This window comes from Rhinoraja longicauda, chromosome 8, assembly GCF_053455715.1.
Source record: "Rhinoraja longicauda isolate Sanriku21f chromosome 8, sRhiLon1.1, whole genome shotgun sequence".
Lineage (NCBI taxonomy): Eukaryota > Metazoa > Chordata > Chondrichthyes > Rajiformes > Arhynchobatidae > Rhinoraja > Rhinoraja longicauda.
This window is the reverse complement of record NC_135960.1, coordinates 38,184,393-38,201,655: the sequence shown is the minus strand read 5'-3', so window position 1 is coordinate 38,201,655 and position 17,263 is coordinate 38,184,393. Positions and strand designations below refer to the sequence as shown.

The following is a 17,263-nucleotide window of genomic DNA, read 5'->3' as shown; positions in this document are numbered from 1 at the left end:
TTTGATCGCCCCGACTGCAGATGCTTCGACAGCCCCGACCGTGGGAGAATGAAGAGGGAGAAGATTGGACTTTATTACCTTCCATCACAGTGAGGAATGAGGGGAGCCGCTGTGGTGGATGTTTACATTAACCTTTATTTTATATGGCTGTGTGTCTTGTTACTTTTGACTTAGTATGGCTGTATGGAACTCAAATTTCAGGTACATGTGACAATAAAGTGACCTTGAAACCTTGAGGAATAGCAGTTTGGAATTTAATTCTGACTAGACCAAGTGGACCCGTTGGGCCCAAACCTCTCCTGCATTGGTGCAGCACCCTGTCCTCTCCCCTCTCTCCTCAACCCCCCCCCCCCCCCCCCCCCTCTCCCTTCTCCCCCACTCCCCCCTCCTCCCCTCCTTTTAGTTTAAAATGTGAATAACTTAAAAAATATAACACCGATTTCAATAAAACTACTTGCATTATCACTAAAGTGACAATGGTGAGTAAGGTGGGCCTAAAATTGTCGCGCTATCGTGTACCGTTTTGGCTGAAGTTCAGTCACAAACAAGATAACAAACGAGAGTTTTAGTATATAGATGTTTGAGGGGATGCATTTTAGGCAAACTACCAGGGTAGATATATTATGAATGGGATGGTCCCAGGGAGTATTGAGGAACAGAAAGACCTTGGTGTTCAGGTTCAGAGTCACGTGAAGGTGAGGCAGGCATGAAGAAGGCATATGGGACAAGCCTTTATTAGTCTGAGGTTAGAGCAGGAGCAGGAGAGTTCTGGTACAACTTCATAAAATATTGGCAGCACGGTGGTGCAGTGGTAGAGTTGCTGCCTTACTGCGCCAAAGATCCGGGTTTGATACCTACTACGGGTGCTGAATGTTCGGAGTTTGTACTTTCCCCCCGTGACCGTGTGGGTTTTCTCCGATATCCGTTTCCTCCCACACTCCAAAGACGTACAGGTCTGTGCGTTAATTGGCTTGGTGTATGTGTGGGGAAAAAAATTGTCCCTCGTGTGTGTAGGACAGTGTTAATGTGGAGGGATTGCTGGTCAGTGTGGACTTGATGCGCTGAAAGGCCTGTTTCCACAGCTGTATCTCTTAACTAAACCAAACTAAACTGAATTGGTTAGGCCACAACTATTGCCAAACTATGGGAAAGACCAGATTGCTCTGAAGAGGATGCAATGAAGCTTCACCAGGATGGAATGTTTCAGCTATCAGATGAAACCAGATTGATTGGGTTTGATTTCTGTGGCGAGGGGAATTGAGGACTGACCTGCAGAGATGTACAATATTATGAGGGGGCTCGATAGGAGAGATAATGGGAAACTTTCCCATAGCAGCAATGGCAAACATTACAAGGCATGGGTAATGGGTGGGAACTGTGGAAGAGTATTTTCACCCAGAGGGTGGGTGTAATCTGGAATGCACTGCCCGGACGGAGAGAGTGGCAGAGTCAGGTACTCTCACAACAAGAAACAAATATCGAGATCAGCTCTTGAATTGTCGAGGCATGGTGCTGATAAATAGGACGAGAAGGGAAAGGCCCAGACCATCACACAAACCTACCTCCTTTCCATCCACTCCGTACTTCCTCGGCAAGGCCAGCAGCATAATTAAGGATGAGTTTCACCCCGATCACTCCCTCTTCTCCCATCTCCCATCAGTCAAGAGGTATAGAAGTGTGAAAACACACACGTCCAGATTCAGGGACAGTTTCTTCCCAGCTGTTCTCAGGCAACTGAACCATTCCAGGAGAGCAGTCCTGAGCTACGATCTACCTCATTGGAGGCCCTCGAAATATTTCTAATTGGACTTTACTGAACTTGATCTTGCACTAAATGCTATTCCCTTAATCATGTATCAGTAGATTGTGGATGGCTCGATTGTAATGAGGCTCGATTGCAACGATAGTCTTTCCACTGACTATTAGCACACAACAAAAGCTCTTCACGGTACCTCTGTACGTGTGACACTAAACTAAACCACTACTATCAAGATATTTGATGATTAGTATAAACTTGGGGAGCTGAACGCCTTGTCTTTCTGCTGAATGACTCAATGACTATATTTTTGGATATTTTATGCATTAATTCGGATCAGTGTGAGCTCAGATTGGGTAACCAGATCTGCAGCGAGGTCATGCAGAGAGAGGTGGGAACTGCTCCCTGTGCAACCTGCATTCCCCCGGCCATTTGCTCGTTTAAAGTCCCAGACTGTGTGAACCTCAGTGCATTAATTGGCCAGTAGCTGTGCCAATCTGATCCACCACCCTCAGTTCGATCCACCAACTGCAGTCCAATCCAGTGCAGTCCAATCCACTCCCTAGTCCAATCCCAGTGAGCAGCAGGGCTGGGAGTGTTCCCGGAGATCAGATGGGCCCGCGGTGGGTGCTGGAGGTCAGACCAGACTCGCCATGGAAAACAAAGGGGGACCCAGTGTGGGGGGGGGCGCATCAAAAACAATGAAGGACCATTGGGGACTGTAATTAACACTGAAGAAGGGTTTTGACCCGAAACGTCACCCATTTCTTCTCTCCAGAGTTGCTGCCTGTCCCGTTGAGTTACTCCAGCATTTTGTGTCTCTCCGCAACGAGCACGTAACTTTGTCGGCACCCTATACATAGACTGTTTGCTTGTGTATGGTGTGCAAAACAAAGAATTTCACTGTGACACGTCACATGTGATAATAAAGTATCAATCAATCCACCCCAGTGTAATCCACCTCAGTCTGATCCATCCCAGTCCCATCTACTCCAAGGACAATAGTGATCTAGGATGGGTGACCTGAAGCCCACCCCGACAGGCAGGGTGAGGGGCCGTGGGCCAAAGCCGAGCAGCCGGGCTCCAGGTGGGGGTCTCTGGAGCACTGTTGTGTCCAGCCCTGATGTACCAGACCTCAGGGTGAAGGATGATGCAAAGATCCAGTGGAGTTCTCGCTGCCTGAGCCCCTGCATTTCCCTAACTTCAGGTAACCCTTGCATCCCCTCTTTCTCTAACCCCCCCTCGCACCCTAGTCATCGTACTAGTTACACTGTCACACGGTTGAGTTTCGCTGTCTGTAAAACTCATTATCACCTCTCCCACAGCCAACAATGGACCATTGTGGGCTCAATTGGTGCTTGATCATCGTTGCTTTTTGAATATCTTTCATTCATTTGTTTTATGTACCTTCTATATCTCTCGTTTAGCTTTCCCCTGGGCGAGACAAAGGTGTCTCGCCCCAAAACGTTACCTTTCTCCCCAGCGTTTTGTGTCTGTCACTGTTCTACCTGGTGTGCTGGAGCAGCTCTCCTGCACTCTGCACCACCTGCCCTCTGTCTCTGACACCAGTCCCCCAGCCTTCAGAAGAAGAGACTCCAAGAGTTTGCCCCTCCATGGAGATCATCCTTCATGAAGAGCCCTTAATCTCTCCTTGTTCTGGGGTTCTACCTGCTTCCTCTTGGTTAGGAGCTGCAGGGTGAGCTCTCTGTAGCCCTGGTGCCAGGGTTGGGAGGGGACTGATGTGCAGGCAATGACACCCAGCCCGTGGTGGAAGAGCCTCACTCTACCCCTCTGGCTCAGATCACCGCTCTGGGTGAAGATTCACAACTGCACCCGGTTGGGTTGAGGGGGAAATCTTAAAACCTTTATATATCTCAAAACTTCCTAGAGACATTGCCAAACCAGGCCATGATGCAACCAGTCAGGGTATTTTCTAGAGTGCATCTACAGACTGGTGCTGTGGGCCTCTCAAGCCTCATTCACATAAACAATGTAAACTCTCCAGGTTGGGGTCAATTCCTCCCCATTTCCAGCATTCCCCCTGGCCGGGATTGAACAGCAACAAGGAGTCCATGAGATATTGAGGAATCCATGAGATTACATAGCCTGGCACCCCGAACAAAGACTTAATTTCCCCTTTTCACCTTTAAGAATTTAGTGAACACAATATCAATTTCAGCTGTCGGCTCCAACTGGTTATATCTCTGAGGGTTTTATTATTATGTTTGTTCTTCCCCACCCTACCTTCATGTAGTCACATGGCAAATTCCCCACCACTGTGTCTGTTAAACATGCAACATACCCACAGCTGCATTTGCAAAGTTAGCATCCATTGACCATCATTCGGTCACAAACCAGATAGATGGAGCTACAGTGCACAAAACACAAAGTGCTGGAGTAACTCAGCAAGTCAGACAACATCTGTGCATGGAATGGATAAGCAACATTTCAGGATGGAACCCTTCTTCAGACTGCTACACTGAAGATCTACTACAATGAAACTGAATGGTAGAATAGGTTTAGTGGACTGAAAGGCCAGTTCTTTCCATTACATGCAGTTTTTAATATTACGCCCACATTACTTTAGTATCAAGGCACCCTGTTATCGAGCGCTAGATGAAGAATGAACAGGAATTTCAATGGAAACTTTGTTCATGGTTTGCATTTTTTTAATTACGTGTTCATAAATTGCACACATCAAAATAAAAAAAGGACAAGCCATATATGCCAGGCCGAGCATATTCTACTGTATTCTACACATATATTACATTCTTAAATAAAAATGCTCCACATAACAAATTTTGCATAGATATCTTACAATACCAATTTAAAAAAGAATTAGGAAACAGACCAGTAACAAAAATAAATTTTTCTTCTGTTAATAATTTTGTAACATTAACGTACTACCATCATATAATACAAAGAATATTTTTCCTTAAGACTCTTTGTACAGTAAAACTGACAAACAGCAGAACAGAAAAAGAAGACAAACAATAGAAAAGGAAGAGAAAGAACAAAACAAAACATACAAAAAAAGTGTTTTGGGGGCAGGTGCATGGGACTTGTATGGTCTGAGCAAGGGCATCTACTCTTTTTGAGATCCAATCATTTCTGCCATCTTGAGTCCAATATATATTCCCAAATATGTCCCTCCCTTAATCTACCATACACTAATGTACTGTGTCCCTCCCTTAATCTACCATACACTAATGTACTGGTAAGAGTTTCGAGTAGATGGGGGTCACATTTTCACACCTGCTTTGAGGTTATAGAATGAATGTATTCAATAGCCAGAGAATCCGGGGAAGCATCGTTTTGGATGGGATTGGCGGAGGTGAAGGAGAGTGGAACTAGTAACTGCACGCTGGCACTGGAGAAGCCTCCTGGAACAGCACTGCGTCATCTGTCGTTAGGACAATCCTGGACAATGAACATTACAATTGCAGGCCCATCCACTCCACACCCACCAAAACCCTCTCCACAACCAACTTCCTTCCAAGCTCTAATTATTTCAGCTGCCACACATGGGGAGTACCAAATGGAAGGGGAGGTTTGCCAGGAAATAGTAGGGGGCAGGGGGGGACAGCAGATGTTTCAGAGTTCCGATAAACTCTACATCTCAATTTTTCTCCATCATCACAGGGTAGGGTTACCGACCCTCTGGGATTGCCCTGAATGTTCCAGGAACTGAACAATGAACCTCCCCTCGGGAACCGCTATAAGCAGCACAGGAAAAGAACCATATTTTATACACACACGCACACAGCCAGACTCCTACAGCGAGAGTTGCTTCGTGATAAAGCAATTCCACCCAATCACAGGTGACTAGATCTCCAAACAAATGATCCCAACCCTCCAATGCAAACACATAGATGCACAAAATAAAAGAAATAACCCAAAGTAACAGGACAAGGAAACAGAAAATATATAGAAATAGGAGTCAGAGTGGAGTAGGTACCCTGTATAGAACTGACCCTAATTCATACCAATAAGAAAAACACAATTAAACAGCTGAAAGACGTGGTTATATTTGATCCCTCGATAATAAATGTAAAGCCTTACGTTGGCATTAAAGAATTATGCACCAGAACACAGGAGACATATTTTCAACTGGAGTTTGGCCTAAGACAATTCCAAGAAGGTCTCCTTGGATACATACTAGGCTTTGTTGTTATAGTTCAAAGGCAGGAAACTGGAGAGGACAGAGACACGAGGGGTAGATCAATGTTTACACATGAATATAATAGTTGCTCTCAATTAACAAGCTTGCTATTGTGAACATTATATTTATCGAGGTTAGGCCTGGCCTTGGCCAGTGCCTGCTGTATATCACTCTCCCATCTTTGGGCTACACTGCTGGTAGGCAAGGCTATATGGCCCCAGAGAAAAGGAGGGCAAGACCATTGCTTGCCGTTCACCACCTCAGCCTTGCCCTCCAACGACAGGGAGGAGACAACCTTCTACCATTGAAATTGGAGCCTTGCCCTGTGAGGATAATCAGGCATGAAGCTCAACTGCAGGAATTAAATCTCTGGGAGACTGTTGCATGCAAATATCTGCGGAAAAGTCAAAGGGTAGAGTAAATCATTAACTGTCTTTGGAATTTTTCATTGCCTGGTATTGGTAAATTAAGGGGAGTTGGAGAGTGTGCTCGACCAAGGCAAGAAGTGGCCCGGACAGTTTCAGAAACCATTGTCCAGCTTCCAAGTGGCCAGCACAACTGGTGTACAGTGAGGATGGGCAAGTCAAGTGGCCAGTGGCACGATGTTTGCCGTTCATGTGGCATAATTGAGTATGAAGGACCAGAGCTGGCAACCACGGTGCTGCAGGTCAGAGATCACCATGAGTGACTGTGCTCGATCTCCACTTACTAGTGGAAGGCAGTCAGCAGGCAATGGTAGACCTCAGATTCAGTGGACAACACCGACTGTCCTGTTACCTCACGGAGGCCAGGGTTTGCAAGGATGCCAAGTATTGGGGTGGGCGTGGAGGTGCCAATAAGAGCGAGGCAGAGGGCATTCTGCTACCTGGGGCCTCTCTGTAACTAGGGCCCATCTGCAGTAACACAGGGCTTCCATTGGGCATGTTGGAGCGTTGACAAGGGGAGGCTCATGAACCCAACGTGCTTGATCCAGAGATGGGAGGCATCAGGAAGAGGCAGAGCCGAGGGCAGACTCAAGTAATTCGGGCCTTCTGGACAAATCCTGCGGTAACTCTAAAACGCCACTGCTGCTTCTGTTGTAAGGCTGCAGGAGGGCAGCAGACAGCAGCACGAGTGTTCTCAGAAGGGCTTGGGGAGAATAGTGTGTGACGTTGGGCTGAGGAGGACAGGTAAGGGCTGGATAGACATTGTTGTGAACTACTCCCCTCCCCCACCCCCCTATGCCACACAGTTACATTGGCTTCAATACAAGGTTAATCATCAGGAACTAGCCAAACACCAGGACTTGGAAGCCAGGGTTTGAGGGAGAGGAGTAAACACCATTAATAACAGGCCATTGGTATTGAACTGGCTTGAAGGGAACATTCGGCACAATTGGCATATTTGGAACCAGGAAAGCTGAGAAGATATAACAGTACATGACAGCCCCGACTGCCCCTCCTACCTGGGGAAACGATTGAGACGCAAGTTCCCAGTGCTAATGCCCTGGAAGTGCACCAGCAATTCTGCTTGGAGTGCACCACTCAACAATGGTGGCCAGTGCTCTGAGATACTGCTTGACTCACTCTGCAGACTGTCCATCGACAGTGTTGATGCACAGACCCAACTGAGCCACGAGGTCAGAGTTCACGCAAGTGCAATGAACTAGGAGAGTGAAAATCACCAATCACCATTTAAACTGGTTATCACGGCAACTGAAATCTAATCGATCCAATTGGGCATTTTTGTGTTGTGGCTCTATCAGTTTGACTACTTGATATAGGAAATATCCAATCAAAATCTTGGATTGATAGAACTCCCAAATCCATCCTGAAGGATCTGTCCAAACACATGCTGGTTTTGACATCAAAAAGAAAAAAAAGATTCACACCCAGTTACAAAAAGGAAAGGATTTCAGTGGAATGGGGCGAGAACAATGAGAAGTGGACAATTAATGAACCAAATCCTCCATTTCCAAACTTGCAATGGTTCTCAGTCACCTCCAGCAGTTTGCAAAACGATGATAGGTTAGGGCAAAACTTTCGCCTTTCTCAGCGACGTTGTGGGTAATATTTTGGCGGATCAAAGTAGAGAGGGAAAAGAACCACACAGAATAAGACTTATAGATAACATGAGGCAGAGAGAGAGGAAACACAATAAATATTCAATCTATACAATATAATAAACACTGGTGTTCAGATTTCTGAGCTACTGAAAATGTCCAGGAAAGAGTTCCAATCATTGTTCAGTGAAACAAAGTGATACTTTCAAAACAAATACAACTTGCCCATTTGGATTTATTCAGCATGGTTCAGGTCTCCAAAGGGCAATTAAAGTGTCAATTAAAAAAAATTTGCCTGCAAGTTGTGTTTTTTTCCACCTCATAATCTACATTGAAAGAATCCCCCTCCCCTCCCATACCCCATGAACAAACAAAGCCAGTAAGAATGGAACATGGTTGGTGAAGGTAGACCTTACTGGGATACCCAAAGTGCGTGTCCCTTACTGTTTGATGGTTATCGAGAGTGGCTGGCCAAGCTGAGAATGGTTGAAGCCTCCAGAAGAGCTGGTAAGGGGAACTGGGTGCCTCGTAGGTTGATGCCTCCGTGGGTGAAGGGCAGCAGTCTGGGACCTGCACCAAGGTAAGGCACGATTCTCAGTGAGGCAGGGCCCTTGCGGACTCTCGATGGCAACGCCTAGCAAGTGTGAGTTGGGTTGAGGTACAGTAAACTGCCCACGCACCATGCTTCAGATCTAGTGGGTCTAGCTTTTGGGCAAGGCATAACCCAGCGGTCAAAAAGAGTCTGGTAGCCCGGATACAGGGAGGTTAAACAAAGCTGAGGGTGGAACAGGCTTTATCATTTAATTCCTGCTATGATGCACAGGTACCTTAACTTTTATACACATCTCTTTTCCCAGTTAGCAAGGACGAAGGCTCACCTCTGGGCCATTAATTGGAAGGAAGGATTCTTGGCCATAGATCTCTCCCCTCCATCTACTGTTGATGGGGATAGCGCAGTTGGGTTCGATGAACTGAAAAGCCCGACACAAACCCAGTGGACCAGGGATCTGGACAAACTGTGACTCAATGCCTTACCCATTGCAAGGAATTACCCTGTGCTAGGCATCTCCCTGAAAGATATCAACCCTATCCCTTCCACTAGAAATTTTCATCAGGGAACACTCTTCCCTTCAACAGCAGCAAGGCTAACCTGATACCAAGTGTTTCATGACCAAGGCAACGCCACAAGAATGGTGGAAGGCTCGGACCAGGTGCTAAGACCCACAGGGTAGGCTGGGAGTCACTGTGTTCCCTTCAACTCTAATGAGCGGATCAGGGGGTGCCAAACAAGTCCCTGGTTCCAACAGTGCAGTGAATATGTGGTGTAACCAATGATGGGTGGGAAGGCCTGTGGAGGTGTGGTTGGGAGAAGGGACCGGTGTTCCTTGATGCTGGATGTTTATCCCATTCTTTGGTTTGCCTGGGTGGCCTTAAGCTGTGCACCATTCACACAAGGCAGGCAGCTGAAGGGGTGGTGGTGGTGGGGGGGGGGGGGGGGGGGGGGCTTGACTTGGCACACCGTGTTCCCGATCGAAACGGAGAGGGAGAAGACAAGGAGGCCAGAGATAGGAGAGAGGTTGGATGTGTTGAAACATCACCCAAGAGTTGGACATAACGAGGACACGTGTTACTTAAAGGGAAGGAGGGGGGCAGTATCCTTTAAAGTTACCATGGCAACAGGCCGCTAATCCACAAAGGTCAATTAAGCATTGCCCTTCACAAAGAGAGTAAAGGCAGAGGTTGAGATCCCCTTGAATGAGCGTTTTCAGCAAGCCCTCCTCCTCCCCTCCCACCCATTGGAAACTGTCAACACAGCCTGGGTCATTTATCAACCAGCCATTTATCAACTCATCCATCCACATCCGTCCCATCCCAGCGCAGCCCAGAGTTTTCGGAGCAGCACTTGGGGAAGTGTGACCGGGTCGGGATGCCACCGGGGACCGTCCACTGTTCCGGGGCATTTCATGTGCGTGAGGAAGGGTGAGGAAAGGGGTAAGGGGGTGAGTGGGAATGGCCCGTCAGCCACCTTCAGCTTCAGCATTACGTTCCCTTCCAACAGGCCCATGTGGGTGTCCCACCCTGCAGCAGTCACAACTGTCACTGAGAAGTCCACAAGAAGTTGGCATTGGGCAGAGCTGATGCCATACCCTGGTCGCCATCACCATTGCTTCCTTTTGCAACTCCTGCCAGTCAGTCTTCTGAGGCCTGCTGTCGGCCAGCGTGTATGTGGAGCGGAGCAGAGAGTGTTGGAATCCACAGTTCGGAAGCCGGGTGATGCACGCGTCCACACCGCAAAGGCTTGGCAAAGTGGTGTCAAGTTTGTAATCCCCTTTGGTTTCCATGGCAACAGAAATCCAAATGCATTGTAAATCAGCAACTGTTTGGCAGTGTCTAATCGACTGGGTAAGGCAAGGCCAAGAGAGAGAGACAGTGTGTTGTGTTTGCATCTGGAGTTAAGAGTGCACGCGCGCGGGTGTGTATACACACATGCTCACTGCAACATGGCAATAAGGCAACCGCATGTCTGTGCTCTTCGCAAAGAGGTCCGTCTCCCGCTAACAGTCATGCCTGTCCTGTGGGTCCTACCCTCGGCTCAGACGTGTCTCTTCATGTGAAGGGCCAGGTGATCTGACCGCGAGAAACATCTAGGAGAGAAGCAGAAGGAAAGCCGATGGCATCACACACACACTTTGCAGCTGGCTCACCCCCTTCCCTCCTCCCCCTACCAGCCTCATCCGTAGGAGGGTCAACGCTCCCCTGGCCCAGTACCAGGCAGACGTGTTAATCCCTCACTTCAGAACTCCGCCATGTAAACCTTTAGGGAGAGCTGTCCAGGGCCCTCCCTGACCCATCACGAGTGTATGGTTTTGCACAACTCTGTAGGATTGGGAACTCTTTGGAAGTTTCCAACAATTAAAGATAAACATTCCGCATTAAGCAAAAGGCCTTTGGGGCATTAAATACATTTAGTGCCAGATACAGTCCAGTAAAGTCTGATCAAAGATAGTCCGAGCGTATCCAATTGCTTGAATCATCCTACCAACAACTAGAGAGCAGTCCGGAACTACTACCTACCTCATTGGAGACCCTCAGACTATCTTCGATCGGACTTTATCTTGCACTAAACATTTGCCACATTATTTATCATGTATCTGTACACTTAGATGGCTTGATTGTAATCGTGTAGTCATTCCGCTGAATCATCAGTATGTATCAATGCTTTTCACTGTACCTCGGTACATATGACAATAAACTAAACTCAAAGCTAAAGCTCGAATGACCACTGTGATCGAGAGGTCAGAGTACAGGGGAAGAGAGATGGTAATAGAAGTTGGGAGTGAGTGGCAGAAGGGACGGCTTTCAGCCTGACCACCAACCTGTGCTCTCCACCCCCCCCCCCCCCCCCCCCGCTCTCCCCTGCACACACAGTCGCAGCCAGCTCCTCACCTGTCGCAGTGGTTGCATTTGAAGGGCTTGGCTCCCGTATGCTTCCGATAGTGTCGGGTCAGCTCATCACTCCGTGCAAATCGCCATTCACAGCCTTCCCAGGAACACTTGTAGGGCTTCTCACCTGTGGGGACGGCAACAAGCCCAGGCAGGGGGTTAACCAGGGGACACAGGGGGTCGCACACTACCCCTGCACCATGCAGCTAAACCCAGGATCCGGAGACCACCGCACCAGAGGCAGTCCCACGCCTGGACTGCACGGCACCAGAGTGCAGTCTTGGGTCTGCAGTGCACAGCACCGAAATACAGTCTCTGGTTTATCCAGCAGTGCACCTGAACAAAGATGTGCTCTTACAATATACAGCACCAGAACACATACCCGGGCATACAGTACACTGCATCAGAACAAGGTTCAGGGCATGTGGTACATTACACCAGCACGTATTCCAAGGCACGCGGTACACTGTAGCAGAGCGCATTCCCAGGCCGACAGGATAAGGCACCCTGATGCAGACCTGTTCAGGCCCTTGGTTCACAGTATCAGAGCACAGCCCCTGTCGTGCAGCATTTTGCGCTACAATCCAGTACCTACTTTACATAACTCAATACAAGAATACATACCTGGGTCAACAGAGTACTGCACCAAAACACAGCACAAAACCAACAGGTCATAGAGGCAAAAATACTGCAACAGTATTGAGGGCGTGCAGTGTAGGTTTATTAGGCTAATTCCCTGAATGGCGGGACTGTCATATGTTGAAAGACTGGAGCCACTAGGCTTGTATACACTGGAATTTAGAAGGATTAGAGGGGATCTTATCGAAACGTATAACATTATTAAAGGGTTGGACACGTTAGAGGCAGGAAACATGTTCCCAATGTTGGGGGAGTCCAGAACCAGGGGCCACAGTTTAAGAATAAGGGGTAGGCCATTTAGAACGGAGATGAGGGAAAACTTTTTCAGTCAGAGAGTTGTGAATCTGTGGAATTCTCTGCCTCAGAAGGCAGTGGAGGCCAATTCTCTGAATGCATTCAAGAGAGAGCTAGATAGAGCTCTTAAGGATAGCGGAGTCAGGGGGTATGGGGAGAAGGCAGGAACGGGGTACTGATTGAGAATGATCAGCCATGATCACATTGAATGGCGGTGTGGCTCGAAGGGCCGAATGGCCTCCTCCTGCACCTATTGTCTATTGTCTAACAGATCAACAGTGTATGGCACCAGAATACACAACAGGCTCTGCAGTGTACAGAGCTTAAATAAAATCCAGGCAACGGTACAAGGTGCCAAAATACAGTTCAAAGCTGCATAGCAACAAAATGTTGTTCCCTACTTGTAGTTCGCAGTATTAGAAACAGTACTGGTTGCAGAGTGTTAGCTGCCTGAATACAGTCCTGGATCTACACTACACAATGCCAGAATATGGTCATTGAGTCATAAAGCACAAAAACAACCCCTTCAGCCCATCTTGTCCACGCCGATCAAGATGTTCCAGCTAAGCTAACCTCATTTATCCTTGTTTGGCCCATATCCCTCTAAAACTTTCCTATCCACATACCTTTCCAAGTGTCTTTTAAATGTTGTTATTGTATCTGCCTCAACTACCTCCTCTGTTGGCTTGTTCCATCTACTCACCACCCTTTGTGAAAGTTGCACCTCAGGTTCCTGTTAAATCTTTCTCCTTCCACCTTAAGCCGATGCTTTCTCGTTCCGGTTTCCTCTACCCTGGGAAAAACACTGCACATTCATCTAATCTATTTCATCATGATGTTATATGCCTCTGTAAGATCACACATAAGATCACCCCTCAGCCTTCTGCGCTCCAAGAAATAAAGTCCTAGCCTGACCAACCTCTCCGTATGGCTTAGGTCCTCGAGTCTGAACAACATCCTTGCCCAACAGTACACCGTACCACAACACAGTCCCAGGTCTAGAGTACACTGTACCACAACACAGTCCCAGGTCTACAATACACCGTACCACAACACAGTCCCAGGTCTACAGTACACTGTACCAGATCACAGTCCCAGGTCTACAGTACACTGTACCACAACACAGTCCCAGGTCTACAATACACTGTACCACAACACAGTCCCAGGTCTACCGTACACTGTACCACAACACAGTCCCAGGTCTACAGTACACTGTACCACAACACAGTCCCAGGTCTACAGTATGTTGTACCAGATCACAGTCCAAGACATGTACCAGAATACAGTCCTGTGTCTACAGTACATTGTACCAGAATACAGAGTAGGCAATTTAAGATCAAGATTTCGGTGGTCACTTGACGAGCATTAAGCTGGATATTTGTACCATGTGTATCTGGAGTGTGTGGTTGTTGCAACCCCTGTTTGAGTACCTGAAAAGGCTGTGCTTCAGGTTTGGCTGCATTTCAGCCTCATGCTCCAGATCTTTGGTCACGCAGTACATGGGGTGGGGGGTGGGAATTTCCCTGTCAGTTTGCTCCTGGGCCTAGCCAGGATGGTCATTCACGGGTCCAGGCAGCAGGCAGCAGTGGGTTCTGCCCGAATCGACTACCTGGCCCCCTTCTGGGCTTACATTCATACCCGTGTGTCACTGGAGAGGGAACACGCGTTGTTCACAGGAACCTGAGGCCTTCTGTGAATGCTGGTCGCCAGCAGGGGCTCGAGTGCATCGTGGATACAGGAGGCAATGTTGTAATCTGATAGTCGATGTTTGCAAACTGCATGAATAGCAGTTTTGTTTAATGCAGTATCCTGTAAACTGTGAAAATGTAATAAAAGCTCCTTGTTAAGGAAATAAAAATGGTGATGCATAATACTATCTGACAGCAAGAGGGTCCCCAGTAGAGGTTTTTCTATACAGAGTCCTCCTGCTTTATATCGTGGTCCTTGGGGTGGAGAGTGTTGCACAGAGTAGTGCTGTGTAATAGATTTTTAAGTCAGTTCCCAGACTTGCCACACAACCGCCTATCACTTCTGAAGTCTGGAAGAGACCATGTACCATGTGTATATAGTGTGAGAGGTTGCAGCCCCTGTTTGAGCATCTAGACGTGTTAAAGAGTGGGCAGTCGAGGGTTTTACCCAAGTCAACTGCCACTTCCGGGCTTATGTCCGTGCCCATGTGTCCTCGCAGAGGAAGTATGCGATGTTCACGGGAAATCTGGAGGTCTTCAGGGAGCAGTGGGCGCCAAGGGGTCTCGAGTGCATTGTGGATACGGCTGATAATGTTGTTATTTGTTGTTTGCAAATTGCACAACTTGCAGTTTTGATTAACGCACTAGGAGCCATACAGTGGCGCAACTGATAGAGCTGCTGCCTCACAGCGTCAGAGACCCATGTTCGATCCTAACCTCAGGTGTTGTCTGTGTGTAGTTTGCACATTCTCCCTGTGATTGCATGGGTTTCCTCCTGGTGCTCCAGTTTCCTCCCACATCCCAAAAACGTGCATGTTGGTAAAGTTAATTGGCCTCGGTAAACTGTCCCTAGTGTGTAGGGTAAGTGGGATAACATAGAACAAGAGTGAATGAGTGATCAATGGTTGGCATGGACACGGTGGGCCAAAGGGTCTGGTTCTATGTGACATCTACCATTCAATTCAATTCACTACTTTGTAAACTGTGAATATGTCAGAAAAGGTCCATGTTAAGGAAAAAAAATACAGTGCACTGGAAAGAGTCACCGGCCTACAACACACTGTTCTGGAGTACAGACCCAAGCCTGTGGAGCAGTGCACCAAAATACAGTTCCAGACCTAAAGCACACGGAGCTGGCATTTAGTCCTGACTGAAGCACAGTTGATTTGCCAAATGTCAGCATTTTCTGGAGGTGAACAGATCCTGAGCATTTCCATGCTGTCCTTCCTGTGGAAAATACTCTGTAGTACTCTGGCACCAGTATTCCCTGGAAAGGATCTCCATCTATCCTGTGGGAGAATGAAACAAGTGTCGTTTCCAAGTTTCCCGTCATCAGCTTGCCTGCCTGCCTCGACTGCCAGTTGCTGCACCTGGCAACTGCCAGAGCACCTGAAGCAAACTGATGGATGAATCAGTGGGCCAGGCAGCATCTGTGGAGGGCAATGGACAGATAATGTTTTGGGCTGGGATACACTCAAAGTGCTAGAGTAACTCATTGAGACAGGCAGCATCTCTGGAGACAAAGGATGGGTGATGTTTCGGGTGGGGACCTTTCTTTAGACCCCGCCCGGCGTTTACCGTCTCTTGTGGTCGCAGCTGATCCAGATGTAGCGGTCAGGAATTCCAGCAGCCTCTTGGTTATTAACTATGTGGGAGAAGGTTATGGTTGTAGGAGTCCTGGGACATCACTTTGGGAGTTCGTGAGGGCAGTATCCGTGGCCCAAATATCTTCAGCTGTTACACAGATGACCTTTTCTCTGTCACAAGGTCAGAGGTCGATGATGGCACAATGTTAAAGTCTACTCACAACTCAGCAAATGGGGCAGACCATGCCTGCATGTGGCTAGCCCAAGACAGCATTCAGCTAGAGGATACGTGAATATTGGCACCACTAACGAACAATGACCCTCTCCTATTAGACTTTTAGACATTAGACTTTTGAGGTACAGGTCCTTTGGCCCACCTGCACCGACCAGCGATCACCCTGTACACTATATCTTACTTTCTGTGTAAAAAAACCTTTAAACTTTGTCCTCACACCCTTAAGTTGCGCCTTCTAGTCTTTGGCATTTTCACCCTGAGAAAAAGGTTCTGACCATCTACTCTAACTACGCCTCTCATAATTTTATAATCTTCTAGCAGGTTTCTTCCCAACCTCCGATATTCCAGAGACAATACTCTAAGTTTGTCCAATGTTACACTGAAAACTTGGGGTAGTTCACCTCTGAGTAGGGGAGGCTATGAGCAGTCAGGGTGGAAATTTGCTACACCGTTTGGAGTAGGGACGGAGTAGATAAGAACTGTTCCATTCTCGGCAGGAATCACCATCCAAGGCATGCAGAAAAAATCAGGGCAATCGGCAAAAGTAGTAAAAATCATGGGTGGATTAAGTTTCTCTTATTAGAGAGGGTATCACAAAATGCTGGAGTAACTCAGCTGGTCAGGCAGCATCTAGGAAAGAGGGAATGGGTGACTTTTCGGGTCGAGACTCTTCTTCAGACTGATGTTGTATTAGAGAGGGGTGGGCATTATTGATCCATGGCAAAGGGATGGAGAGGAGGCAGATTCAACCATAGTGTTCAAGAGGGACATTTAAAGGAAGAGTAGATCCCTTAAAGGAAATAATTTGCAGGAGGGCAGTGTATTGAGACTGACTGGAGGTCTCTTAAGGTCTCAATGGCTTCAATCTGTGCTGTTACCAAGAGCGGAGATGCATGGGGTTGAAAGGGGAAATGGATGGTGGAGGACAGGAGCAGAGGAGGTGGAGTCCAAGAGGAAAATGTTAGAGAAAGGATGATTGGAAGAGAAGGGCAGGACAGGGCGAGAAGGAATGGGTGAGAGTGCATGAGAGGGAAAGCTGTGTATAAATGAGAAAGAGGGGCAATGGAGAGAGGGGTGTGAGTGAGTGAGAGGAGGTGGTGAGAGAGAGAGATGGGGATGTGAGAGGGAGCACGCTAGAGAGAGGTAGTGAGAGAGAGGGGGGCACACAAGAGAGAGAGAGGGAGTACGCAAGACAGAGAGAGATGGAGCACGCAAGACAGAGAGAGAGGGAGTACGCAAGACAGAGAGAGATGGAGCACGCAAGACAGAGAGAGAGAGCATGCAAGAGCGAGAGAGGGAGCATGCAAGAGAGAGGTAGCATGAGAGGGGGGGTGCTGAGAGAAAGGCCGCGAGAGCAGGGGGATTTCACAAGAGGGGAGCGAAAGAGTGGGGGGGGTCGCACAAGAGAGAGAGGGGGA

General features: G+C 47.9%; 1 protein-coding gene across 1 annotated transcript in view; it reads right to left on the bottom strand.

Moving 5' to 3' along the window:
- Positions 1–8,326: 8,326 nt before the first annotated feature.
- Positions 8,327–17,263, bottom strand: part of LOC144596256 (Krueppel-like factor 7) — a 75,283-nt gene continuing 66,346 nt past the window's right edge. Inside the window, exons 3-4 of the mRNA XM_078404474.1 lie at positions 11,407–11,530; positions 8,327–10,604 (exon numbers count right to left, since the gene is read on the bottom strand). Of these exons, the coding sequence (XP_078260600.1) occupies positions 10,553–10,604; positions 11,407–11,530 (176 nt within the window). The 3' untranslated portion in view covers positions 8,327–10,552. The remainder of the gene's footprint in view (positions 10,605–11,406; positions 11,531–17,263) is intronic.